The sequence below is a fragment of the Elephantulus edwardii genome, unplaced genomic scaffold (assembly GCF_000299155.1).
Source record: "Elephantulus edwardii isolate Elephantulus edwardi_28Jun2011 unplaced genomic scaffold, EleEdw1.0 scaffold00210, whole genome shotgun sequence".
Classification (NCBI taxonomy): Eukaryota; Metazoa; Chordata; class Mammalia; order Macroscelidea; family Macroscelididae; genus Elephantulus; species Elephantulus edwardii.
In genome coordinates this window covers 5,347,412-5,375,157 of record NW_006399960.1, presented here as the reverse complement: position 1 = coordinate 5,375,157, position 27,746 = coordinate 5,347,412, and the positions used below count along the sequence as shown (strand labels likewise).

The following is a 27,746-nucleotide window of genomic DNA, read 5'->3' as shown; positions in this document are numbered from 1 at the left end:
TGTTTGCTAGATTAGCACACCACAGCCTCAGAAAAAGTACACTGCAGGCAACCTGGGTCAAGTTTTACTAATGGCCTGGCTTTTAACTTTGGGCATGTTGATGTCCTTGGAAAAGGACATCATTCTGGGAATGGTGGAAGGACCCTGAGCAAGATGGATTGATTGACACAGTGACTAACAATGGGCTCCAGCATATCGTGAGGATGGCTAGATAGGCCAACGTTCAGATCTGTTCATAGGGTTGCTGTAGTCCAATCAACTAGCACCTAAAAACAACCAACAATATTCCCTGAACACCTACATCTGTAGAAGCAAGCAAGGAGAATCCCAGGCATCAGGAGGATGTGTTGGAGACTGCCAAAGTGTCAGTTTAGGAGCCAGAGAATTAAACGTAAGTTTAAAGTAAGGGCTGAGCACAGCACAGACTGCTGGCACAGAGGCTGGAAACATGCACAAGTGCCCTTTGAAAGCAAATTGCTCCGCCTCTGCTAGTGTCAGTAACAAAGTGCTGTTTTCTCTGCCACACCCGCGCGACGCCCTCGTGGCTCCCTGTTGGGGCGGTCGCTGGGCTGGACTGCGCCGCCTCAGAAGCAACGCTCCCAGGCCTGCGCGCATGCGTACTTCCAGCAATACACCCTGGAGGCTTCCGGGGCTACGGAGAGTCATGGTGCTATCCGAGCTTTCTGTGCGCCTCAACTGTGCTGAATACAAGAACTGGGTGAAAGCAGGCCACTGCCTTCTGCTGCTTCGCAGCTGCCTGCAAGACTTCGTCAGCCGTGAGGTGCTCGTCTTCCACCGCGGCCTGCTCGCCGCCTTCCCCGGCCTGGGCCCCGGTGCTGCCTGCCGTGGTGGCTCGCGGTGTAGCCCGCGCGCCCGCCAGGTGAGCACCTGGTCAGGGACCTTCATCGCCCCGCCATCCTCCCCGCCCCGCGCAGCTTCCAAGTTTCTGCCTCTCCCTCCGCCTCGGGTCCCTCCTTAACGCCGCCCCCTCTAGTTTCAGCCTCAGTGTCAGTTGTGTGCCGAGTGGAAAAGGGAGATTTTGAACCATCACATCAACAGAAATGGAGACGTCCACTGGGGAAACTGCCGGCCGGGGCGCTGGCCCGTCGACGCCTGGGAGGTGGCCAAGGTAAATCCTGGGCCCGGAGGCGTGGTCTTATGGAGGTGGGGGCCTCAAAGAGAGGTGCAGATCAAGGAGGATCCCAGTCTTGTTTGACCCACAGGCTTTTAAATTTTCATTTCGAACGGCTTAGATGTTTCTAGACTCTGCTATTGAATCCATCCACTAATAGAGTAGACCTGATGCCTGAAGGTATTTGAGTCCTTTACTCTGGTGGCTTAGTGGAAAGGAGTTGTGCTGCCAGTCCAAAGGTGCGGGCTTTGAATCCACCAGTAGCACTGCAGGAGAAACGTGGGTAGTCTCCTCCCATGAGATTTACAGCCTCTGAAAACCTGCTAGAGGGTCTGCTGTGAGTCATTTCCAACTCAGAGGCACACAAAAATCACGTCTGCTTATCCAGACATAAGGATTTCAAGAGATGCTGGGGGAAGATGTCGAGTGAGAGCTTGAGCACAGAGAGGGAGTCACCTTGAAGAGTTTTCAAGTGAGGTTCTCACAGTAGCTCATTATGGCAGGCACATGAGGAGCTGAGAATGTGGAGGACGAAGACAAGGAAAGTTAGGGATAAAATAGGAAGAACCTATGTGCCTGCCAAGGAATAAAAAGAACTTCAGGGAGGCAGAGATGGTTTGGGCAGCTAGATAGAAGACTTATAGGAAGGTTGTGTTCAGATCTTAGCAATGTGATTTACCAGTTTGTTCAGGAAAGATTGGACTTTTCTGATGTTTGGCAGAAGTCCAGTTTGGGGAGGGGAGGATTAATGTTAGTCAGAATTGGTTTCTGGATACAGATTACCTGTTGGCATCAGTTTATGTGTCAGTTAACAGCAGACATGAGCTCAGTGCCTGGGAAGTCAGCAGGCAGGATCTCAGCTCAATGCCTGTGGTTAAATGAGTTATTTACACTACTGGTGGCCCCCAGACATGTGGATATCTTGACATGTAAGCTACCACACTTAGACCCCCATCACCATTTTTGTTGCAACCACAGAATTGCAAATTTCTACTTTTACAATGAAAATTGTTATTGTTGTTGTTCACAGTCGAGTCAGAACCAAACCATAGCTCACCTTCTGGCAGATGGAAATTGCCCATCCTTCTCCCGTGGAGCAGCTGGTGGATTCGAACCTCAGGCTGTGGGGATTACAGTGCAGCATCTTACCACAAGGCCACCAGAGCGCCTTACAAGGAAAATAGAACAAGAATGAAGAAATAAAACTATACTTTATATTGGAGCTCTGGTGGCCTAATGGCAAGAAGCTGCACTGCTATCCTGAAGGCGGGGGTGCGAGGCCACAAGCTGCTCCGGGATTAACGCCCTCTGAAAACCTGCTGGAGGGTCAGCTATGGGTCTATGGGTCAGTTCTGACTCCACGGCACACAACAACATAACCTTTTATTATGCCCATCTCACACCTATTCTGTGTCCACTGCTGCTTTCACATCTTTGAAAACCTGTATGCCACCTTCTTAAGCCACCCATACCCGCTCCCCATTGCTGTCTCCCGGTATTTGTGTTTCCCATCTTGTCATTTCCTTGGCTCCTTACACAAACATCCTCTGGTCCACTTCATCTCAGCCTCCTTGTGTGCTTATGCCCTGGACCTTGGCATCACAGGATGGTACATGTATTCAGCACCCCCCAACCCCTGAAGCCATACGACTTCCACTCCTTTGAGGCATCCACTGAGAGAGTTCTCCATATCCAGCAGCCTCCGTCCTCTGGCTTTATTTAGCTCCTTAAGGTAGCCCAGATTCCGTGGTTCATTGTTAAAAATCAGTCCCTCGCAGTTAATATACCTTCTCTCCTTTCTCTGAACTTGTTTGTCCCAGCTACTGCCCCACTGACACCTATCATTTACGTCTACTCTGGGAAAGACTCACAAAGGAGCTGACTGGTTTCACTTCGTGTACTTCCCCCTCCTTCCCACTTCCATTCCTGTCTTGCTCCTTGCTGGTGGCTTTGTTCATGTTTTGTGGAGTTGCTGGGTGCCCCCCAGACACATAATTCCTCATCTTTTTTGACAAACCTCCCACCATGTCAACTACCTTCTTCCTTCTGCTAAAAAGAAGGGTTATCTGCTCCCATCAGCCAGGCCCTCTGAGGTTGTATTGGACCTTACCCTCTCCCACCTGCCCAGGAATCTTTGAATCTTCATTTATCCACTCTTCTTCCCACCTGGTTTATTCCCGTTGCCACACATATAGCTCTTACTGCCTAGATTCATTTTTAAAAGGTAAGAAGGAATTAAATGTAGAATTGCTCAGCATTCTTGCTTCTACGTCTACACTTAGGAAGAGCACTTGTAGACACATGCTCATCTCAACCCTGTCCCCATAGAAAAAAGTGGAAGGGACCCAAACATCCATCACCTATGAGTAGATAAAAATGTGATATATTTATGCAATGGGATGTCACACTAAAAAGGAATGAAAACTTATAAATACCACAGTGTGGTTGGATTTTCACATTATACTAAAAAAAAAAAATGAAGCGGCTGTACACAAAAGGCTACATATTATGTGATTCCATTTATATAAAATGTCCAGAAAAAGCATATCCATAGACGGTATGTCAGTGGTTGGCCGAGGTTGTAGTGTGGACAGGAAATGAGTTGTAGACAGGTAAAGTAAGTACAGTTTGAGGTGATAGAAATAGTCCAGAATTGGCTGGTGGTGGTTGTACACTCTGGATAAATGAAAAACCACTGTACACCTTAAGTGGATAAATTGTGTGTGTGATATCTCAGTGAAATTAAAGAGCAACCACACTTGAATAAATACTTGGCCCATCCCTCCAACTCACTCCCCTTATCTATTATTGCCTATGCACATCCCAGCACAGCTGCACCTTCCTCCTCTGCTTCTTTTCTCTCTTCTTCCTCACTGCACCCCAGCTTCTGCTCCTGCCACTCCACTGTTACCTGCTTCTGGCAGGATTATGGGCAATCTTCAGTTCTCTGGTCTTTCTTACCTCAGAGACAGACAACCAACTAACCCTATTGGCTCTCTTTTTCTCTTGAAACTCCCCTGGCTTTGTGACGTCCTACTCTCCTGGTTTCTCCTTTGTCTTCCTGATTTCTTCTCGCTGCCCCTTCTGGGCCTGTCCTCTCTCTGAATGCAGTTTTCTATTCTGGTGGTATCACCCAGGCTTGTGAACTGAAGTAGGCCTTCGTGCAGCTTCTGTTAAATGCTGTTGAGTCAACTCTGACTCATGACTAGGCCCCTATCTGCACCACCAACACTGTGGCAATCTGTCTTGAGTGTCTTCCTCTCTTTTTTTTTTTGGACTCTCTACTTTTCCAAACAGTACTTTCAATCTGTATGCAGAACAGATCATTTGGGAAGCAGGGCTTTATGAGGAAGGAAGCAAGGCTTTATGAGGAGGAGTGTGGAATCAAGATTGGAGGGAGACTCATTAACAGCCTATGATATGCAGATGACACAACCTTGCTTGCTAAAAATGACGAAGACCTGACATACTTGCTGCAAAAGGTCATGGATTGTAGTCTTCAATATGGATTGAAGTTCAACATTAAGAAGACAAAGATTCTCACCACTGGGCCAATTGGCAGCACCATGATAGATGGAGAAGAGATTGAGGTTGTTAACAATTACAGCTTACTCAGACCCACAGTCAACACTTTTAACACCAGCAGTCAGGAAATCAAAAGACTAATTGCATTGGGAACATCTGCTGTCAGGGACCTTTCCAGAGTGCTGAAGAGCAACGATGTCAGTCTAGATACAAAGGTGTGCCTAATCCAGGCCATGGTGTTCTCAATTACTTGTTATGCTTCAGAGAGTTGGACAGTGACTAAGGATGACAGAAGAATAGATGCCTTCGTGTTGTGGTGCTAGAGAAGAGTCTTGAACATACCATGGACTGCCAAGAAAACAAATAGGTCTGTCTTGGAGAGGGTGAAACCAGGTCTCTCCTTGGAGGCTAGGATTTTGAAGCTCCACCTCACTTACTTTGGGCACATGGCCAGGAGAGATTAGTCCTTGGAGAAGGACATGCTCAGAGGAGTGGACGGACAGCACAGGAAAGGAAGACCCTAGTTGAGATGGATTGATACAGTAACTGGGGTGATGGGAGTTGATGTGTCAGAATTAATGAGACTGGCCCAGGAAAGGGAAGGATTCAGAGCTGCTGTACGTAGGGGTACTATGCATCGTAGGCGACTGAACCAATAACATTCTGTGACAGTTTTGGAAACAGGAGTGGCATCCACTTCTTAAATAAAACTTGCCTCTAAACTCCATGAACTTTGATAAATGTCAATAGTTGTAGAGGGGCTTCAGGCCTTTTGTTCATAAGGTCGCTATGAATCTTGCTCAAGTCAAACACAATCAACAACAACAGCAACAACAACTTTTCCAAACAGGATGTGTTTTTCCAAAGACTCTCCTCCTACCAAAGTAGATCATATTTCACCATTTTTGCCTCTAAGGAACACTCTGGTTGTACTTCCTCCAAGACAGATGTATATGTCCATGGTATAGTCAATACTCTTTGCTAACACCACAGCTCAAATTTAGTCTGCCCTATTTGTTGACGTATTTTCATATGCAAATGAGATATTGAAAATACCATGGCGTGGGTCAGGTATACCAAGTCATTTGACAGACAACTGGAAGAGAGTATTTGTTCATGTTAAAAAAGTAGATGATCCAGCAGAGTACAGAAGTTGTCAAACAATGTTAATATCATACATATGTAAAATCTTGCTGAAGATTATTTTAAAATGCCTGAAATAGTATGTCAACTGGGAGCTAGTAGAAATTCTAGCTGGATTCAGAAAAGATTTCATTCCATTCCTGCTGTCAGATGGTCTTTGCTAAAAGCAGAAAATACCAACACTGTCTTTTTTTAGTGTTGTTAGGTGCTGATGAGTCAATTCTGACCCAGCCATCTTAAAGTACAATAGAATGATTGTACCTAAATCATTGTTTATGATCCTGAGTCATCCTTACAAATCGCTTCTATATTTGAGCCCATTTTTGCAGCTCAAACCATTTCATCTTACTGTTTTACCAAAAACTTTTTTGCTGAGGGCTCCCCAATTTATAACTTAAGCCCTGACCTCTCCTCAGATCCAGTGGCTTACTTGCCATGTCCACTTCTTGATTGCCTGAGTAGTTCATATTTCTTTCTAAACCAGGACTTGTCGTCTTTCCCCTGCTCTCAAGCACTACCACTAACTCCCTAAAATTGTTATTGTCATAGTTCCGTACCTCTCACGACCCTCTCATTTGTCCTTGTGTCTCCCTCCAAGTCACAGCTCTTACCCTCTCCTACCTGGCCATGTGCCGCTTCGCTCTACCCCTCTGGTTGACTCTCTGCATGTATGATCATCTAATGGGAAGGAGATTATTTTGTCCCTTTGCCTAAAATCCCTTGGCTGGGTTCCTGTAGTCCTTAGAAAGAACTCCAAACTTCTTTGCAGAACCAGTCAGTCCCAATTTGGTGTATTTCTCCAACCTCATTTCCTTCAATTCTAGAGGCAGTAAGGTAAAGGAGCTCTGCTGGCACCATGGTTAAAGTACTCAGCTTCTGGCCAGAATGTTGACAGTACAAAGCTACAAGCCACTCTGGAGTAAAGATGCCACAGTTTGCTTCCATAAAGATTCCACAGCCCTGGAAACCCTATGGAGCAGTTCTCTGCCTTACTGTGTGTCAGAATTTGTGGCAGTAGGTTTCATTTAGTGTATGCTGAGTTTCATTTAGTGTATGCTGAGAGACAATGTATGCTTCTAACCAGCATGTATTAAATGAAATACAGTGTCAGGAAGTACAGTTTTAAGAAAATGGTTTACTGTCAGGGCAGCAGCAGAGCCTCTCTGTTGTCTTCTATTTCTGAAAAGTCAAACTCTTAACGTGGATAAGACAGGTTTCTATTACTGAGAAAGTGCCAACCAGGATGTACTTGATAATGAAAAAGACTGTGCCTTGGTTATAAAGCAGCAAAGGCCCATCTAACTTTGCATTATCCTTACAGCAGTAGCCAGATTAAACAGTTTGATTTCTTCACTTGAATTGCCTTATTTCACCTCTGGTCAATTAATTAATTTTTGTTAACATAGCATCTATAATAGATTTTTTCTAAAAGGCTGGCATTTTAATGGCTAATATGACAGCCAGGTATGGTGCTGGCTATCCACCCCTTTTGATAGGAACCTTTTAATGTATGCAAAATTCTTATTAATTACGGGAGGTTCAGGTGTATGATTGTACAACCAGCAACATGTATCTATTTACTACATCCCTTTTCTGATACTGATATAAGCAACACTATAGGAGGCATTCATGTTGCTTGTCCACTAGAATTTATTTCATTTTGGTTGGGATTTATTCCTTTTTGAGGAAATAGTTCCTGCTGTGCAGCAGAGAGCTGGACAATGAGTAAAGATGAGAAAAGAAGAATTGATATCTTTGAGATGTGGTGTTGGAGAAGAGTACTCAATCCCGTGGACTGCCAAAAGAACTAGTAATTGTGTCTTGGAAAAAAGTGCAGCTAGAGTGCTCCTTGGAAGCACAAATAGCGAAGCTTCATCTTTCATGCTTTGGACATGTAGCTAGGCAAGGCTATCCTTAGAAAGGGACATCATGCTCAGAAAGATGGAGGGTCAGTGAAGAAAAGGAAGACCCCCAGCGAGATGAATTGACAAGGTGACTTCAGCAGTGGACTCTAGTGTCAGATGAAGATGGCACAGGATAGGACAAGGTTGTTGGCAGTTGTATAGGGTCCCTATGAGTCTTACTCAGCGATACCTAACAACAAAGGGAAGATGATGGTAGAATGAGACCCTTCTGATATATACCCACTCCTCACTTACCAACATGGTTAGGCTCCAAAGAATCAGTTTATTACATGAAAATTGGCATTATGGTGAAACTGAGGATGACTTCATTACCTGACTGCCAGATTATATCATTACATAACTGCCAAATCACCGAAAATCATGACCAGCCAAGTTAACACATAATTGTAGCCATCACAGCAAGCATTACTTTTGCCTCATGCCTCAACATTTATTACTGCCAGACACACATTATTAATGTGCAAAACAGCTGGATACTAGAGTTTCTACAATTGTTATAAATGTGAGATGTCAGATAATGAGATAGTCAATAAGTGAGAAAGTAGATGTATCTGGTCTCTCAAGGTGGAATTTCATCTGTAAATCTGCAACCCTACTTAACCCTATCCCATCAGCACAATACTTAATGGCATTTGTTAACATGTGTATTAATACATGCAAGGCTCTGTGTGAGTACGTTGCCTCCATTTGATCACTTAATTCTCACAGCATCCTTCAAGGCAGGGGAAGGACAGCTATCCCTGGCTTACTGATGAGTGTCTGAGGATTAACAATTGCCCAGCTCACTCAGACTCCAAGCTCTACTTTATACTGCTATACTGACATTTCTCAAGTCATTTACTCCACAACTGTCTTATTTTTTTTTTTTACTTTTAGAAACTTTTTTTAAGTCACCAAAACATGAGTAAGGGAAATGAAAGTGCTTTGTGCCCAAACTTGCTGCTTATATTCCATTACGACAATACAAAAAAATCAGTTGGGGGAGGTTTCACTAAAATTAAACATGGACAGCTAGAACAACTCTTGGGTTATTCCTTTTGAGCAGGACTTAGCTGTGACATTGTTGTTTCACTTGCATTTTCCAACATATCATCTGAGTGAATATGCTAGTAGTATTTGCCCTATCAGCTCCTAGAGTGGATGGAGACTCAGGGACCCTTTGTGCTTATCCCTGCCACAGGCCTTCATGCCCCGAGGACTTGCAGACAAAAGAGGACCCGAAGAGTGTGATGCAGTTGCTCTTTTAAGTCTCATCAACTCTTGCGATCACTTCATAATTGATAGAAAGAAGGTCATAGAGGTAAGAACTGCCACATGTAGACGCATCTAATGAGAGAAGGCTTGATCGCCGCCACCTTCCAAATGACCCCAGCCATAAAAAATCCCTGTGAAGTTCTTCTGTAACACATATGGGGCCACCACAAGATGGGATTAATTTGTCAGCAACTAGTTTAGTTATATTCTATTTTTAAAAGAGAGTAAGGTAGGAAATGAACACCAGCAGTGGGGCATGTTCTGTGGAGCTAAGTCAGCCATGCAAAAATAGTTACCAGAGTCTTCCCAAACAGTGTTGAACAAAGGGAGTTAAACTCGATGGTTCAAGGTTGGCAGAACTTGGCAGGGGGCGATGGTCAAGAAGCTCTGTGCCAGTGCAATGATTCCAGCCCTTTAGCTCATTTTCTCACAACTCATCTTTATGCTCTTTGCTACAAAACCATTTGGAACCTTCAGTTCCAGATCCCTGTTCCACCACAAAAAGATGCTAAGAAAATTTTCCCTTCTAAGTGTTAGTAACCAAACTGCTGACAAAGCCAAATTAGATGGAACTGCACTTAAAGAAAAACACTTACTGGTGTTTTTGGTCAGGATAGACCACGCTGCTTGTCAGAGTCAGATCTTCTCTGGTTGATTGTGAAAACTCTGTTTCACCAGAGATTAGTTTTAACCAGTGAGTGCTCTGCAGGTCATGAAAAAGAGTGATTATTTATAGAATGTAGAAATAGTGGATGTATGGTTTGCCACAGTGCCAGCTGTTGAAAAGGAGCCTTTGTGTTGCAGTGGTTAAGCACTGAACTGAAAGGTTGGCAACTCAGACCCACCAACCACTCCACTGCAAAAGAGATGCAGCAGTTTACCTCCAAAAAGATGATAGCCTTGGAGCCCTTGTGGAGCAGTTCTCCCCTGTCCTATAAGGCTGCTGTGAATCAGAATCAACTTTAGTTTTTACTTTACCAGCTATTGAATTTTTTTTAGGAATATATATATATGTGTGTGTGTGTGTGTGTGTGTATATATATATATATATATTCCAATTTGCCTTGTTATAATAAATTTGTGGCTTTATGATAAAAATAACTCAAGGACATATGATATTGAAACTAATTTGCATAACTCACAAGAAAAAATATTAAGTGCATTTCTGAAACAAGTATTTTCATTGAATTTCAGAATTTCAATAGTATTAAACCTTGGTCTTGTTTAGAAAAAGTTTAAACATTAAACCTAGCTAAATAAACTTTTTGTTAGGTTTAAACACAATTGATATAGAAAATGTTTTCCCTCTAAATCTCAATCTTAAATACATGGGAAAGGGAGGGGGAAAGGTAGAAAATGTCTTTAGCAGCATAAAGACTAAATCCATTAACCACCTTAAACTACGATATCCATTATTGACCCCATGAAAAATCACTGGGCAAATACCAAAAGTTACCCACTTCATAAGACAAAAAGACAATAACTTCCTGGTTACGGTAGGTAAAAGAGTTTAGAAATAGTTAAAAAATTTTTTAACCTTAAGCTAGATAAATCATCTCTTTCTCTGAAGAAAGTTTAACAGAAATTAAAAGATGCTTAAACTAAGCTGATTTTCAGTCCTCTCTGAACAACAGCAATGAAAAATAATGGTTGATTAGCTAAGCTTTGTGCTCTAACCAAACTAATTAATTACAATGATTGAAATGGCAACAACTCATCAGACTGGGCAACTGAATACTTTTGCAAGACTTTTGTCTTTTTAATAAACCCAGAAGACACTAAATTGATCCAGTTATTGCAACCTTCATCTTGTAGATGTTCCTTTCTTTGCCAATCTTGTAGTTAATCATCTTGGCCCAATCAATCTTTGAGTGAGTAACAGGCAACTGTCGACGTAAGGCTTTGAAAGTAGTGTGCGACATGGTCTGATAATTCTCACCAATGGCAGCCTCATAGTAATTTTCTGCAGCTTCTACGATCTTTATAAATTCTTTAGCTGTTTGCACCTCATTAGACATTGTTAAGGAATCTTGTATGTCTTTACGACTCACTAACTGAATATTACCATTTTCATAATAATGAACCTGAATTTTCAGGATGCCAACCACTTGAGTGGTTGAAGGAGTGATTGTAAATTTCCATTCTGACCTCCAACGGCCATTCCAGAAGTTTCTTGCTTGGAACTGATGGCTTTCTATGCATGCAATAATGGTTTGCTGTCCATATATTTTTTTACCATACACTGTGCAGACCCCATTTGGGTAATACTGTTTTACATAAGCCTGAAGAGCAATTTCTATGGAAGTTCTCCATGATTCAATGGTATTTTCTGCTTTGTAGGGTCTTGGATCAGTTACTTCCTTTCTTAGGTGATCAAATGTAAAGGATAGTCTGTTTTTTGGATCCAAAAATTTTCCATTTCCCAAGTCACCGTGTTCAGTTATCAATACCTGATCGTCATAACCATCAATCTTTACAGGCGTGAACTGGTCCAAGTTATACTGTGCAAATATACGGGCTGCACTTTGCTTGAGAAGATTATCATTGTTGAGCAGTAGCCGGACATCATTAAACACCTCATTAAATTCTCCCGGGGGGGCATGAATGATAAATTTTGCTACTATACACACCTTTTCTTCATCAGATGAATGCTCCTTCAGATCCTCCATCTTTCTTCTGGTGACAAATCTTGGCGGTGGTGGTGGCGTGGCAGCGGCGGCAGCAGCAGCAGCAGCATCAGCCACTGGACTTCCCTCTTTTCATGTGGTCCTCCGCTGCACGCTCCTGCTGAGTGGGGTGTCCCAGCTTCCACGCATGCACCAGGTCTGAGGCCTTTATGACATCAACAGAAGCATATCACTGTCATTGGCTGGCCCCTTTGGTATTATTTTTACAAAAGTTGTTTCTTAATTATTGAGGTCTTTACATATTTATTAATATATGATAAGATGGTCTCATTTGTTTTCAATTTTGACAGAAGTTGACATTCTTTTAATTTTCTTTTTTTTTATTCTTGTTGTGTGCCATCAAATTGAATCCGACTGGCACAGGAGGAGATTGCCCCTCCTTCTCCAGCAGAGCATCTGGTGGATTAGAATTACCCACCTTCTGGATTGCAGCGCAGCTTCTTGCCACTAGGCCACCAGGGCTCCCTTCATTATAGTATTTATGCTGAAAATATCCCTTTAGCTCAGTTTCCCAGAGACAAGATTTTTGCGTTACTGCTTCAGCATGTAGCTGTCCCAGAGCTGGTATTCTTTGTTCTTTGATGTGGTATTTTAGGCTAAGAGATCAAGGTAAATATAAGGGATAGGCAGCTGGCCACAAAATTGAAGGAGCTAAGGAGATTAGAGTGTTGGACAATGACTAGGGAGGATAGAAGGAGAATTGATGCCTTCTTGAGCTGTGGTGCTGGAGAAGAGTATTGAATGTACCATGGACTGCCAAGAAAACAAACAGATTCATCTTGGAGAGGGTTAAACCCGGCTACGCCATGGAGGCAAGGATTCTGGGGCTTCGTCTGATATACTTTGGACATGTTGTAAGGAGGTACAGGTCCTTGGAGAGGGACATCATGCTTGGGAGGGTGGAGGGACAGCGCAGGAGACCCTCTATGATGTGGATTGATTTGGTGATTGGGGTAATTGGGATGGGTGTGTCAGAGGCAGTGCCTTTGGCACAGGATAGAGCAGGGATTAGGGCTGTTGTACCTAGGGTCGCTGTGAGTTGCAAACGACTCGACAGCACATAACAACAACAACAACAAGGAGATCTATAATTGTTGTTGTTAGGTGCCACTGAGTCAATCAACTGTGACTCCTAGTGACCCTGTGAACAACAAATCTATAAACTTTGCACTATCCTTCACCCTCTTCACAACATGTTTGAGCCCATTGCTTCAATCACTGTGTCAATCCACCTCCTTGAGGGTCTTCCTTCCCTGTGCCAACCCTCTACCTTTCCAAGCATGATGTCTTTTTCCAAGGACCGACCCCCTCCCAATAACATGCCCCAAGTGTGTGAGGTAGAGTTTCATACCATCCTTGCCTCTAAATAACTCCCAGATTGCACTTCCCTCCAAGGCAGACTTGTTCTTTTGGCCATCCATGGGATATTCAGTATCCTTCTCTAATGCCATAGATTCAAAGATAGCAATTCTTCTGTCATCCTGATCCACTGTCCAACTTTCAGATGGGTAGGAAACAATTGAAAATACCATGGCTTCGATCAAGCTCACCTTACTCTTTACCCTGACATCCTTGTCCTTAGCACTTTGGAGAGGTCCTCAACAGTGGATTTCCCCATTGAAATATGTCTTTTGTTTTTTTGTTTGTTGATGGCGGATTCAAGTAAAATGAAATGGTTGAAAACATCAATCTTTTGTCCATATATCATGATCTTGCCTGTCTGCCCAGTGAAGAAGATTTTTGTCTTGATGAGATATGTTCTGTATTGAAAGCTGCATGTAGTCTTAGAACTTCTACAGCAAGTGTTTCAAGTCCTCCTCACTTTCAGCAAGGAAGGTTGTGTGATCTGCATAGTGCAAGTTGTTGATGAGTCTTCCTCCTATTCTGATAACCACATTTTTCTTCATAGCATCCAGCTGCTCTAAGTATTTGCTTAGCATGCAGATTAAGTAGATACAGAGAAAGGATACAACCTTGATGCACATCTCTCAACTTTAAACCATACAGTGTTCCTTTGCTCTCTTCAGACAACAGCTTGTTGATATAGGTTTCACATGATCACAATTAATGTACTGGGATTCCCATTTTTCTTAATATTAGCCATAATTTGTTATGATTGGCACCATCACTTGCCTTTCTGTAGGCAATAAAACACATATAAACATCTTTCTGGTATTGTCTGCTTTTTAGCCCCTCAAAACGGAATCAGCAATGATATCCCTCGTGCCACAGGTCTCTTTTGAATCCAGCTTGAATTTCAGGCAGTTCCCTATCAATGTGCTGTTCCAGCCATTCTTGAATGATCTTCAGCAGTATTTTACTTGCATGTGATACTAATGATATTATCCGATAATTTCCACATTCTGTTGGATCACCTTTTTTTGAAAGGGGAATAAATACGAATCTCTTCCAGTCTGTTACCAAATAACCACTTTCCACATTTCTTGGCATAGACTAGTAAGCACATCCAAGACTACATCTATTTATTAAAACATGTCAGTTAGTATTCCATCAGTTCCTGGGACCTTATTTTTTGGTCAGTGCCTTCAGTGCAGCTTGAACTTCTTCCTTTATCACCATTGGCTCTTGATCTTAGGCTACTTCTTGAAATGTTTCAGTGTCAACCAATTCTGTCTAGTAAAGTGACCCTGTATATACCTTCCACCTTCTTTTGATGCTTCCTGCTTCATTCAATATTTTGTATATTTGGCTCCCTCACTATGCAAATCAAGACTTGAATTTGTTCTTATATTGTTTGAGCTTGAGATATGCCAGATATATTCTTCCCTTTTGGCTTTCCAATTCCAGCTCTTTGCACATTTTGTTATGCTACTGTAAGAATAAGTATGGGGAGGGGGAGGGCTGGGCAGGGAGAGAAGTGCAGCAATGAATGAATGGAAATCCAAAATCTCTGTAAATGTTCATTAAAATTATTTTTAAAATTAAAAAAAAAGAATAAGTATAGGTATATTTAAATTTCTAACCCTGATTAAATTATTTAAGTGTTAAGTGGTACAAGTTTGAGCATACCATCAAGCCTTCACAATACCTGCAGGTAACCATGTTTTTCTGGATTGCTGGGGCATCACCACCTTAGGTGATTAGGAAGGGGGAAATGGACTGCCAAAAGAATAAACAGAGATGTTTTGGAAAAGTGCAGCCAAGAGTGTTCCTTAGAGGCAAGGATGGAGAAACTTTGTCTTACTTTGAACAGGTTGCTAGGAGAGGCTATTTCTTGGAAAGGGGCATTGTGCTTGTCAAGATGGAGGATAATTGAGAGAGGAATACTGTCAATGAGATGGATTGATACAGTGACAATAATACTTCAAAAATTTCATGCATGCATGCAATTTAACCTATCTAAACATAGTTGGTTTTTGTTTTGTTTTTGTATATTTATGGTGGGAGGTGGTTAGAAACTTTTAATAAATAAGTGGGGTGTTAATTTTTGTACAGTCTGTGGGCATTTACACCTATTTTTTTTTTGTTTTTTTTTTTTTTTAATTTTTGTGTGTGCGTGTACTGTCAAATCAGATCTGACTGGTACAGGAGGAGATTGTCCCTCCTTCCCCGGCAGAGCATCTGGTGGGTTCGAACCGTGCGCCTCGGGGATTGTAGTTGCAGTTCCTTGCCACTAGGCCACCAGACCTCCCTTTACACCTATTTTTAATGTATTAAAATTGGTAATTATGTACACATTAAATTAATAAAACAACAGTTTTCTGTTATGATTTGTTAATTCCCTAAGACCTTGGGTTTTTTTAAGTACCTTTATATCAAAAATGATGATGCATCTTTATATTTTTAAAAGCATATTGCTGCTCAAGAATGGTACCCTGTTGTCAGAAAGGCATATATTCATAATTATACATTTAACATTGTAAATAACCTTAGGAAATCTTTTTTGATTGATGCTATTCAAAATAAAATTTAAATGAAGTAACTTTCAAAAAAAAAAAAGAATGGGATCAAGAGATGATGAGGATGACACAAGACAGGACAAGGTTCAAATCCATTGTATATAGCGTTGCTCTGAGACATGCTCTACTTGACAGCACCTCACAACAACTATTGCCTAGTCGCCACATTTAAGTTCTAGAATCCTGGGCCCAAAATGTGGCTTTGAGTTATGTTCTTTAAATAAATAAATAATTTTAAAAAAATTTTTTAGTTGTCGTAAAAATAGGAATTTTCAGCTACTCTTGAGAGATCAGGCATTGCAGTCATACAGCTCCTCTGGGAAGAAACCATGAGTAGCTGCTGCCCCTTTCAACAAGGTATCCGCTTTGCCGTTTTCCCAACCCCACCATGAAGAATCTTTATTGTCTCCCTTGAATTCTTGAAGACATTTCAGTTTGTGGTTGCAGGAGGACTTGACTTTTTATATGTACCCTTAGGATGAATAGTCTGAGTTGGAGGCTGGCATCCTCCACCATGGTACAGCTTCACATCAGATTATGCATATGATCCCAAGAATATTACAGTTTAGTTTTTGTCCTCTGAGGACCACACTTGGGCATTTTGTAGTTAACAAAGCCTTCCTAAAGCATTTCTTTGGAACCACAAACCTTCAGCCTGTATACCATTGATTGACATGGAAGCCTGTTAACTTTTTATCTTTCTGTAGGTGATTAAGTGTCGTAATGAGATCATGCACTCTTCAGAGATGAAAGTGTCTTCTATGTGGCTTCGAGATTTTCAGATGAAAATCCAGAATTTCCTGAGTGAATTCAGGCATATCCCAGAAATTGTGTCAATATACTCCAGAATAGAGCAGGTAAAAATCATATGAAATGATACAGTGATTCCTTTAGAATTTGAAGTTTGTTAGACCTAAAACTAAGCATTAGGTTATAAATAAGAGAAAGAATGTGTCCATTTTTTTATATGAAATCTGGACTTGTACTGTGCTGAGACGTGATCACAGGATAGTATGAAATAGATCCAGTTAATAAAGTTTCATTATAAATTCTTTGAGTAATGCACTGGAATATTTCTTGCATTCAGTCAGCTCATATATTTGTTTGATAATCTAACAGCTGTTGACATCTGACTGGGCTGTTCATATCCCTGAGGAAGATCAGCGAGATGGGTTTGAATGTGAAACAGGAATTTACTTGAGTGAGAGCCAAGTAAATGAAGTAGAAATGGAATTAATAAAGGAAAAACTTCAAGAGATTTACCTCCAAGCAGAAGAGCAAGAGGTGTTGCCTGAAGAGGTAAAAAAAAAAAAAATTATCAGTTCTGTATGAGTAAACAAAACAAAGAGACCAGGGAGGAGGAGGAGTTCATTTTGACATATAGCCAGTTATTAGGTTTCTGATTTATACATCACATAATTTCCAGAAATGAATATTCTTTTTGCACAGAGTATTTGCTTAATAAGTATGTCCAGCAAACGTTTGCATGCCCACTTTGTGCCACAAAGTAGAAACATGATAAAGGCTGACCCAGTTCTGATCAAAGTGCAGGTTAAGAGGATTGTAGAAAAGGCTTTGCTGACACTGTACTGTTGAGCTGGGGCTTGCAAAACCCAATAAGAATTTGACAAACTGCGAAGGAACAAGGGTACTCTGGACAAAATGGCCTCAGAAATGACAAAACAAGCATAGGAGATAAGGTCAGGTATGAAGGTGGTAAAAAAGGCGTATTATGCCCTGTCAAATGTTTTTATTCCCCAAAAGCCATGAGGAGAAGCAGGAGAGAGTGAGCTGAGCAGATATGGCTTTGAGAAAATTAGGCAGGGGGAGGTTGGACTGAAGTGGAGACAATTGTGGTCACGTGGAGATGAGGGAGAGGATATGAACTCAAGGCTGTGGACAAGTCAGATTCTGGTAGTTTTTCTGACAGGCACATGGATCTTAGTGATTGATTAGATTACTTTGGATGTGGGGTGGGGCTGGAGGAGCCTTGTAAAGGAGGGGCTAAAAGATCAAGGTGTCTAGCCTAGTACAAGGGAAATTAATGGTGGTCTTAAACTCTGATAGAGAATATAGAGAGAATGAGTCCACTTTATTACATGCAAGATACAAAAGATAGTAACAGTAGAAAAATTGAAAGGTTCAGAAATAATCCAGCCCTGGCTGGATTCAAGTTACAGATCACCAAGAAAAATTATTTAGAAAAATCAATTCACTTCTCCTTCCTTGTCCTAGAAAAGTAATTTTGCTGGTCATGTCATTTATAGCAAGAATATTTTGGTTGTTGGTTTGGGTTGTTTTTTTTATTTATTTTAGAAATTGGTTTCTGTATGAATGTTCATTTTTTAAAAATTTTTTTATATTGGTTTACATGAATTAATAATTGTTTCACACATTCCTTTGTTCACGTTGTGTTTCATATGATCATTTGTTTTTGTTTTTGTTTTTTTTTCTTTCTATATTTTATTAATTTTCATAAACATTTACAGAGATTTTGGGTTTCCATTCATTCATTGTTGCACTATTCTCTCTACCCTCCTCCCAGTTTGTTCTTGTCCAAATGCCACAGTGCTTGTTCTGATTAATCTTCTTTGTCAGTGTGTCCTTTGCCATTCCCTATCACTCCTCCCTGAGAGAGACTTCACCCTGAGTCATAAGGAAAAGGGGATGGCGTATTCTCTTAGCTACTTCCTGCTGAAAAGGGACGCTGTGGGTTTCAGGGTGAAGATCTTCTCTCACTACTCTAAAGGCAGTAGGAAACACATAGACTATTATGGAGATTGATTTTGGAATTTAGATGCACTCTTATTGATTGTGCTTGGCCGTACATGTTCATATCCTTGAAGATGTATCATGGGGGTGTTGCAACCTAGAAGACACAACTTTGACTAACAAGTTATAAGTACATGAGTCAAAAATTATGGAAAAGTAAAAGAAAAGATTCTTTCATTGTTTTACAAACCCTCCCCCAGGTCCCCTCCACCATGTAGCCATCGCTCTAGACTCCTGTGATGACAGAAATACCTAGTCACATATCTCTTTTAAACAGTTTTCTCCCTCCTCTGTTTCAGTGCAGTATACATTATTGAACCCATCTTACTCAGTCTCTCCCCAACCCCAAGGACAGTCCCATTCTACAACAGTGGCATCATGTAATATTTGTCCTTTTGTGACTGGGATATTTCACTCAGCATAATGTTCTCCAGAGTCAACCATTTTGAATAATATTGTATGAGTTCCTTGTTTTTTAATGCAGCATAGTATTCCATTGTGCGAATATACCACAGCTTCTCTAGCCATTCGTTTGTTGATGGGCATTTATACATCACATAATTTCCAGAGATGATAAGAGGCTTGCAGAAAAGGCTTTGCTGACACTGTGCTTCGTTCAGAACAGAGTAAACCACAAGAAGAATAAACCCTGCTCTCGTCATATGCCTCCTCACAGGCAGTGTCCAGATTGTGAAGCACCGAGGAGTTGAAAAGTATTATATTTTGAACCCTAATTATCTCTGTTTTGCAGAGAAGACTAATTGTCTTGAACTGTGAAATGATATCTCATAGTTGTTTTAATTTGCATCTCTCTTAGGGCTAGGGATTTTGAGCATTTTTTCATGTGTTTGTTAGCCATCTGAATGTCGTCTTCGGTGAAGTGCCTGTTCATATCCTGTGCCCATTTTTCTATTGGATTATTTACCTTTATCTTGTTGTGGTGCTCAAGTATTTCATAAATTCTGGATATAAGTCCCTTATCTGATATGATATTACCGAATACTTTTTCCCAGTCAGTGGCTTCCCTTTTTACCCTACTGGAGAAGTTTTTGGATGTGCATAGGGATTTGAGTCTTAGAAGGTCCCATTCATCTATGTTATCTTCTCCTGGTTGTAGGTTTTCCAGGATACTGGGAAGACTGTTTATGTTGTGGATTAGGACTTCTAGTGTTGTTCCTAGCTTTTCTGTAATGAATTTTATAGTCCTTGGTTTTAGTCCTAGGTCCATGATCCACCTTGAGTTGGTTTTTGTGTATGGAGTGAGGTGTGGGTCTTGCTTGAGTCTTTTGCAGATATTTTTCCAATTTTGCCAACACCATTTGTTAAAAAGGCTGTCGTTCCCCCACTTCACTGATTTCATCATATGATCATTTTTATAAATTGTGTTTTATAAAATGAATCCCCATTGATCTGTGCCCACCATTACCCTTGTCTTTTCAAGTCCCCGCTGAGTCTTTCTTAATTTCTTCACCCCCTCCCTCCTCCCAACAAACTCTATGACCCCGTGGTTTCCCTCCTGCTCACCCTCAGCCTTCTGGCTCCCTCCCCTTCCTCCCTTGGACTTTTATGCACATCTTACTAGTTATTTTTGTAGTAATGATCTTATGCAGTATTTGTCCTTATGAGACTGAATTAGTTCACTCAGCATAATACTCTCCAGTCTCTCCCATACTATGTAGTATTTTTCAAAAACCATTGTTCCTGAGTGCTACATAGTAGTCCATCGTGTCTGTGTACCACAATTTCTCAATCCATTCATTTGTTATTGAATTTTTTTAAAAGAAAATGTATATGCCATCCATAAGCTGTGCTTATTATGGTAAATACACTTGTATAATGGTTCTGACAATTTTCCAGTACCTTACTCAGTTTGGTGAATTCCATTAGCATAGGCACTAGGAACTGCTCTTTTTAGAGTGCACTTTGGTCTGGTCCTCCATGGACATTTAAAGCAATAAGTAAGCGTGTGGGCCATTTGTTTATTCTTCTGGTTTTTTAAAGCCATATGTTCCATTTTGCTGTATTTGAAAATCTCATTCAAACCAGCCCCAGTTTTCTTTCTCTTGCTTCATTCCAAACAGTAAACCAAGAAACAACAACCTAGGGATCAGACCCTAGCTCCACAGTAGGCTTCTCTTTCATGAGAGAATGCCAATTTATTCCGTTTGTGTGATAAAAAGCAAATTATATAAGTAGCCCCACACTGAAGGCAGCAGTCTGTAGAGTTGAGAGCTGATAGGGAGCCTACCATTGGTCTGATCAAACCTTGTACTTTACATAGGGAGCGCCTCCAGGAACAGGCTTTGTGGCTGGGTAGGAGGCCAGCCTAGCAGTCCCTTGCTCTAGGCCTGTGTCTCCTCACAGTTCATTTTGACATATGGCAAATTACTAATTTTCTGATTTATACATCACATAATTTCCAGAGATGATAAGAGGCTTGCAGAAAAGGCTTTGCTGACACTGTGCTTCGTTCAGAACAGAGTAAACCACAAGAAGAATAAACCCTGCTCTCGTCATATGCCTCCTCACAGGCAGTGTCCAGATTGTGAAGCACCGAGGAGTTGAAAAGTATTATATTTTGAACCCTAATTATCTCTGTTTTGCAGAGAAGACTAATTGTCTTGAACTGTAGGTCACTAAGTTTCAATGGAGTTGATAAACTTTCATTTTCCATAGACTATGGCATTTCTCTTAATGCTTCAGTTGATCACATGGAAGTTAAAGATTGACTAATATCTATCTCTGAGAAGTTAAAGGTTGACTTCCCATGGTGCATGGACCTTGACCTCATTTGAAAGTTCAGTGCCATATATAATCTGGATTTTTTTAAGGTTAGTCTTCAAGTGAGAGGATTCAATAAGGGTGTATTTCAGGAGCTCTGGTGTCTTAGCTGCAATGCAATCCCCAAGGCACAAGATTCAAATCTGTCAGGTGCTTTGCAAAGAAAGATGGGCAGTCTCCTCCCATGTGATTAATTGCCTCTGAAAATCCACCAGAGGGTGAGCTATGGGTCAGTTCCAATTCAGCAGCACACAACAAGAAGGTGCCATTAGCTCAGTGACTTCTAAGAAAGTGAAGAAAATTCTATCAATTAATTTTAAGACCTGTCAACAGTAAGGTGCGTTCTTGAGATGTTAAAATATGGGGAGTGATATGGAGGGGCAGGGTGTGCATCTAGGAAATAAGAAGTACAGTGACTGTATGATGGCCACAGGACTTTTTTTTTTTTTTACAAAAACTGTTTAACAGATGTTTAACAAGTCTCCTTCAGTTTTTCATTAAAACAGAGATAGACTAAATTGAATTTAAAAGGGTGAATAGATGTAACTTGGTGTGATCTCACAAACCTGGCAGATCATGGGACAGGAAGACTTTGAGACTCACCTAGGAGTGCCAAGGAGAGCATGGTAGAAGGAGTCAATGATTTCTATTGTTTTCTAATAGTTTGATAATCCTTAATGGTTGTTGTTGTTGTTATGTGCCATGGAGTCGCTTGCGACTCATAGCAACTCTATATACAACAGCCCTAAACTCTGCTCTGTCCTGTGCCAATCGCACTGTCTCCGATACACCCATCCCAATTACCCCAGTCACCGAATCAATCCACCTCCCAGAGGGCCTTCCCCTCCTGTGCCTGCCCTCCACCCTCCCAAGCATGATGTCCTTCTCCAAGGACTGGTCCCTCCTTACAGCATGACCAAAGTATGTCAGATGAAGCCTCAGAATCCTTGCCTCCAAGGAGCAGCCTGGTTTAACCCTCTCCAGGATGAATCTGTTTGTTTTCTTAGCAGTCCATGACACCCTCAGCACTCGTCTCCAATACCAAAGCTCAAAAGCACCAATTCCCCTTCTATCCTCCCTGGTCATTGTCCAGCTCTCTGACGCATAACAAGTGATTGCAGAGACCATGGCCTGTACCAGACGCACCTTAGTCTCCAGAGACACACCATTGCTCTTCAGTGCTTTAGAGAGGTCCCTGACAGCAGACTTTCCCATCGCCATACGTCTTTTAATTTCCTGGCTGCTGGTGCCAAGAGTGTTGATTGTGGAGCCAAGCAGACTAAAGCTGTGAACAATCTCAATCTCTTCACCATCTGTCCTGATGTTGCCAGTTGGTCCAGTGGTGAGAATCTTTGTCTTCTTGACATTGAGCCTTAACCCATATTGGAGGCTGCAGTCCTTGACACTCTGCAGCAGGCGCTTCAGGTCCTCCTCAGTTTCAGCAAGCAGGGTTGTGTATAGAGTTATAAAAAACAATTACAAAAATAGACCCTGCATAGGTGACTGTGATTGTGAAAACACTTTGCGCTGTAGAGTACCTGAACACGCAGGGAACCCAAGGAGTGCATGCCCGTGGATTGTGTGCTCATGGAGAACTTGCTGGTGGACTATGTGCTTGTAGCTTGCATTCTTACAGACTGTGTGCTCATGGAATGCTGGCCCATAGCTGTGTGCATGCCTGTGGACTGTACCCTTGTACAATGCTTATGGAGCACTTGTCAATGGACTGTGTGTGCGTCGGATGTATGCCCATCCACCAGACCACTCTGAGCCACATTCATTACTCACCCAGCAGCCTTTCATTTTGCACAGTCTGCTGCCTTGGCTGCTCTGCTGGGAGTTTGGGATTTAAACATTAAAGAACAATGAGGACAATAGCGGCCTAAAAATATATTCAATCATTTGCATGTTATTTCAAGTAATTACTGGTTTCCGCAGTTCTGGTGAGGAAAAAGATCCATGGGGAATTGCAGCGAGAACAGACAATGACAACATACTTGAGGCAGTAGGGGAAAGGACACAAGAGAGCGTTTCATCTGTTAGAACCCAGAAGTAGTTATAAAGCACTTGTGTGTGCCAAGAACAGTGCTAGAAGCTTGGTGTACAGCTGGAAAAAGACAAAGATCCCTGCTGGGGGGAGACAGATGAACAGCAATAAACACAATAAAGAAGCCATGTAGGTATATTCTTACTGTGCCTTTGGGATTGCAGTGCAGCTTATTAACACTATGGACCTAAATAAAAGCCAGGCAATGCACAACACAATCTTCCTAAGTAAGCCAGTTTGTGGAAACTAAGCTAACTTCTTTTTCTTTCTTTTTTAAAAAGTATTATTAATTGGTCAGCTACGGGTCTGTTCCAACTCCACAACAACACTTCCACAGTGACCTTTGGTAGCCTAGTGGGTAAGGTGGTGTCCAGAAGCAGCCAGTTCAAACTCACCAGTTGCTCCAAGGGAGAACAATGGACAACAATCTCCTGTGGAATTTACAGCCTCTAAAAACTTCCTGGAGGGTTGCCTATGGGTCTGACTCCACTGACGTTGAATTGGAGTTTGTTTTAAAGTAAAGAACTTTCTACTAAAGCAATTCTTCAAACTTGTGAATAAAACACATCGCAAGAAATAAATACATGTTTTTATTTAAAAAGAAGAAGCCATGTAGGGAGGAGGAGGACAATCCAGAGTGGCAGAGTGGGGACAAGTAGCAGGTTGTTGTAAGGGGGTCAGGGAAGCCTTAGCAGTGTATCTCAAAAGAGAGGGGGGGAGCCTATGGCATATCTGGGGGAGGAGTGTTTGGACAGGACAGCTAGTCAAGCAATAGGGTGGAGCCAAGTGAAGGAAGGGGTACTGGAGAGTGAGGCAAGGCAGTTCAGGGAGTGGGGAGTGTGACACTAGACCCAGTGAGCCACTGGAAGAACCTTGGCTCCTACTCGGGAGTCTACTGAGTTCTGAGCCCTGGCTTCTTTCTGTGTTGAGGATGCCTTGGGGTTGAGGCAGAGAAGGCAAGATGGGAGGGTTGCTGCTCAGTGTTCCAGGTAGAGATGACAGTGAGTCAGACCAGGGAGGGGTATAGAGGTGGCAAGAAGTGGGTGGATGTTGCCTGTGAGATAAAGAGATGTCAAAAACAGCACTCTTACTTTCGGCTTGAGGGATGGAAAGAATGGAATTCACAAGCACCTTTGGCTAGAACCTAGCCCCTGGGAGATTCCCAGTACTCATTTGTTAAATGAGTGAGCCCCAAAGCCACTGCTGTCCGGGCAGTTCCAATCCAGAGTGACCTGCCATAGGGTGTTCTGAACTGGAAATCTTTATGTGAGGAGACTGCTTGACTTTATCCTGTGTAGCAGTCGGTGAGTTAACACCATGGACCTTTCAGTTAGCAGCACAAGTACTGCACTATGTCAGGAGGGCCCCTTTAAATGAGTGAAGGGAGACAGAAATGTACCAGACACAATGCTGAGTGCTTTTAGTAATTATTTCTAATCCTCTGACCCCTAACTGGAGTGGGTATCATCACCCCTAGTTTATAGAGAGGTGATGTTTTCTTGCCCAAGGTCTTTCACCTTTACAGGTAAACTTTAATAACACACACACACCCCCCAGGCCTGGCTTACGGCTTTCAGTTTTTTCCACTCTACTTCCTACTTCCCCTTTACATGCAAATGTGCAAAAGCCTTCCTTATTTTTAATAATTTTCCCCCAAAAGCCGCCTTTGACTACTTCCTCAACAGACTAACAGTCTTGAGTACCTCTTAAGCACATTTCAAGAGCAAATACTTGTACTCTGTGCCAGAGTTGTAAGCCGTGCCCATTAACAGACACTCCTTTTGGGCATAATTATAAAAGGGACATGGAATAGAAAAGAGACACAGGGCAGATGATAGAGGAGGAGCTGAGGTTTCTGTGCCAGACCTTCAGCAAAGGGAAAAAAACTAAATATGAGATAGTGCCCGTGGGGTGGTGTTGAGGGATGAGGGACATGGAGAAGGTCAGGAGGGACAGCAGAGGGATGGCAGTATCCAAGGAAGGTCAGTCCTGTGTCTCAGCATCTAAAAGCTGCTAACCATCCTTGATGCACTGGAGCTTGTAGATGATCTGCCTCCATCTCCTCGTGTGCCTTGTATCTGTCTTGTCCTTTTTATCAGACACTTCTTAGAAATTATTAGATATAGGGCCCACCCTACTTCAGTGTGTCCTCATTAACATAACAAAAGAGAGTCTCCATTCCCAAAGGAGGTCAGAGTCAAGGATCTAGGAGTTAACATTTCAACACAACTTCAACAGTCCAGAGCACTGTTGACACAGCAACATCTATCAGCATTAAAACAGCCTTACACATCTCAAGCCACACTCTATGCACTTGTCACATCAGCACTGTTGCTTTTAGCAGGTTTGAAAGAATGTTAAAATGAGAAATACCCACAACTGAAAATAGTATTCATCCATTAAGGGGAGTGGAAATGAAGCCACTCTCTATGTTCTGAAATAGAAAAGGTCTTTAGGATCTAGGCAAACAGAACAGTGTCTTCACTTGTGTTTTTAAAAATGTAGATACATATACACTGTGTGCCCACATATACACACATGTGCTCACATGTAAATGCATAGTTGTTATTTGTCATTGTGTCATCTGCAACTCATAGCAACCCTGGACAATAGCTCTGAACTCTGCTCTGTTTTGAGCCAGTCTCACTGTCTCTGACACACCTACCCCCATTATTCCAGTTACTGTGTCAATTCATCTCAATCTGGGGTCTTCCTCTCTTATGCTGGCTCTTTACCCTTAAAAGCATGATGCCATCCTCCAAGGACTGGTCCCTCCTGACAACATGCCTAGAGTATTTGAGATGGAGCTTCAAAATTTTTGCCTCCCAGGAGCAGCCTGACTTCATCCTCTCCAGGATTAATTTGTTTGTTTTCTTGGAAGTCCATGAGTCCATGTCATCCTTTGTCTAGCTCCCTGATATGTAGCAAATCGTTGCAAAGACCATGGCCTGGATTAGACGCACCTTCATCTCTAGACTGACATCATTGCTTTTCAGTACTTTGGAGAGGTCCGTGACAGCAGATTTTCCCAGTGCAGTTTGTCTTTTGATTTCCTGACTGCTGGTACCAAGAGTGTTGTTCAGCAAGCTGAAATTGTTAACAATCTAAATCTTTTCTCCGTCTGTCATGATGCTGCCAGTTGGCCCAGTGGTGAGAATCTTTGTTTTCTTGATGTTTTCAATCCATATTGAAGACTACAGTTGGGAAGCAAGTGCTTCAGGTCCTTCTAAGTTTCAGCAGGCAAGGTTGTGTGATCTGCATAATGTAGGTTGTTGATGAGTCTTCTCCAATCCTGATGCCACATTCCTCCTCATAAAGCCCAGTCTCCCAAATGATCTGTTCTGCATATAGAAAAGGTATGGAGACAGGATGCATCCCTGATGCACACCTTTCTTGATTTTGAACCATGCAGTGTTTTCTTGCTTTGTTCCTGGTCCAAGGATTTCACATGAGCCAAATCAGGTGTTCTGGGATTCCCAATTTTTTCAAGATTAGCCACAATTTGTTGTGATCCATACAGTCAAATACCTTCGTAGTCAATGAAACAGAGGTAGACATTCCTCTGGTACTCTTTGCTTTTGGCCAAGATCCATCTGACATTGGAGAAACAAAAACCAAGCCCTTTGATACTATTCAGGAAGCTTAAAGCGCCTCTGAATTCAAGAAGATAAGCAAATGTGTGGTCCTACCCACTGTGTAGTCCCAGAACTAGCATTGTTATGTTGGAGTGGAGGTTACTTTGTTTTGACTTTATCTTATCTGTGAACAGGTGCCTGTAGCCAGGGTTTCAGTCTCTCTTGGTGGATACATGAGCAGGAGCTGATCTTAAAGCTAGTCAGTTTTCAATCTCTGTAAATGTTCATTAAAATAAATTTTTTAAAAAGCTAATCAGTTTTCATTATATATTATTAATCTATTAGAAAATATCTGTACATTTTATGGTTTCCTTCTTGCAGACCTCAATGAGACTGGAAATGGTGAAGGAATTCCTGAAAAACAATGAGGATCTTAGAAATGGTCTTAAAGAAGAGGTGCAGAAGCTAGAGAGCTGCCTCCTGCAGCATCAGAAACAAAACTCAGAGGAGCCTGGAGAGAGAGTTTGAGGTAACCTTTGGCATCTGATTGTAGTAAGGACAGCTCATCTCTGGTGTCTCTGTTCTCTAACACATGCCTTTGTCTAGTCTGAGGTTCCCTTGTGATTTGAAAGAAAGGACACTGAGCTGTGTCATGTTTCCACTGGCTGCCTCTTCCATCTGTGGAATACTTCACATAAGAGATCCCCATCAGCTTTGTTTAGGCAAATGTACCTGGAGCCATTGGGCCTATCTTAAGTGAATCACTTCTAACATGGACAGAAAGCACTGTGGTCCTGAAGTAGAAGTGTCAAATAATGCCTTGATTTTAACTGTGGCCTTGATAACAACTGGTTAATTTCAATAAGAAAAACTTTTAAGAGTAAGTAACTGCCTTCAGTACTTAGCTATTTTTCCTCAAAGACAACGAAACTGTTCTCTTTCATTTTAGGTTGCCCTTTGGTAAAGAATCAGGCTGCTTGTTCTG

General features: G+C 41.9%; 1 protein-coding gene and 1 pseudogene across 1 annotated transcript; one reads left to right on the top strand and one right to left on the bottom strand.

Moving 5' to 3' along the window:
- The first annotated feature begins 664 nt into the window (after positions 1–664).
- LOC102871147 (chromosome unknown open reading frame, human CXorf38) lies at positions 665–27,289 on the top strand. Its single transcript, XM_006897527.1, has 6 exons — positions 665–880; positions 995–1,129; positions 8,906–9,025; positions 16,294–16,443; positions 16,706–16,885; positions 27,143–27,289. The coding sequence occupies exons 1-6, from the start codon at positions 665–667 to the stop codon at positions 27,287–27,289; spliced, it is 948 nt and encodes a 315-aa protein (XP_006897589.1).
- On the bottom strand, positions 10,758–11,648 carry LOC102865872 (annotated as a pseudogene).
- Positions 27,290–27,746: the final 457 nt, after the last annotated feature.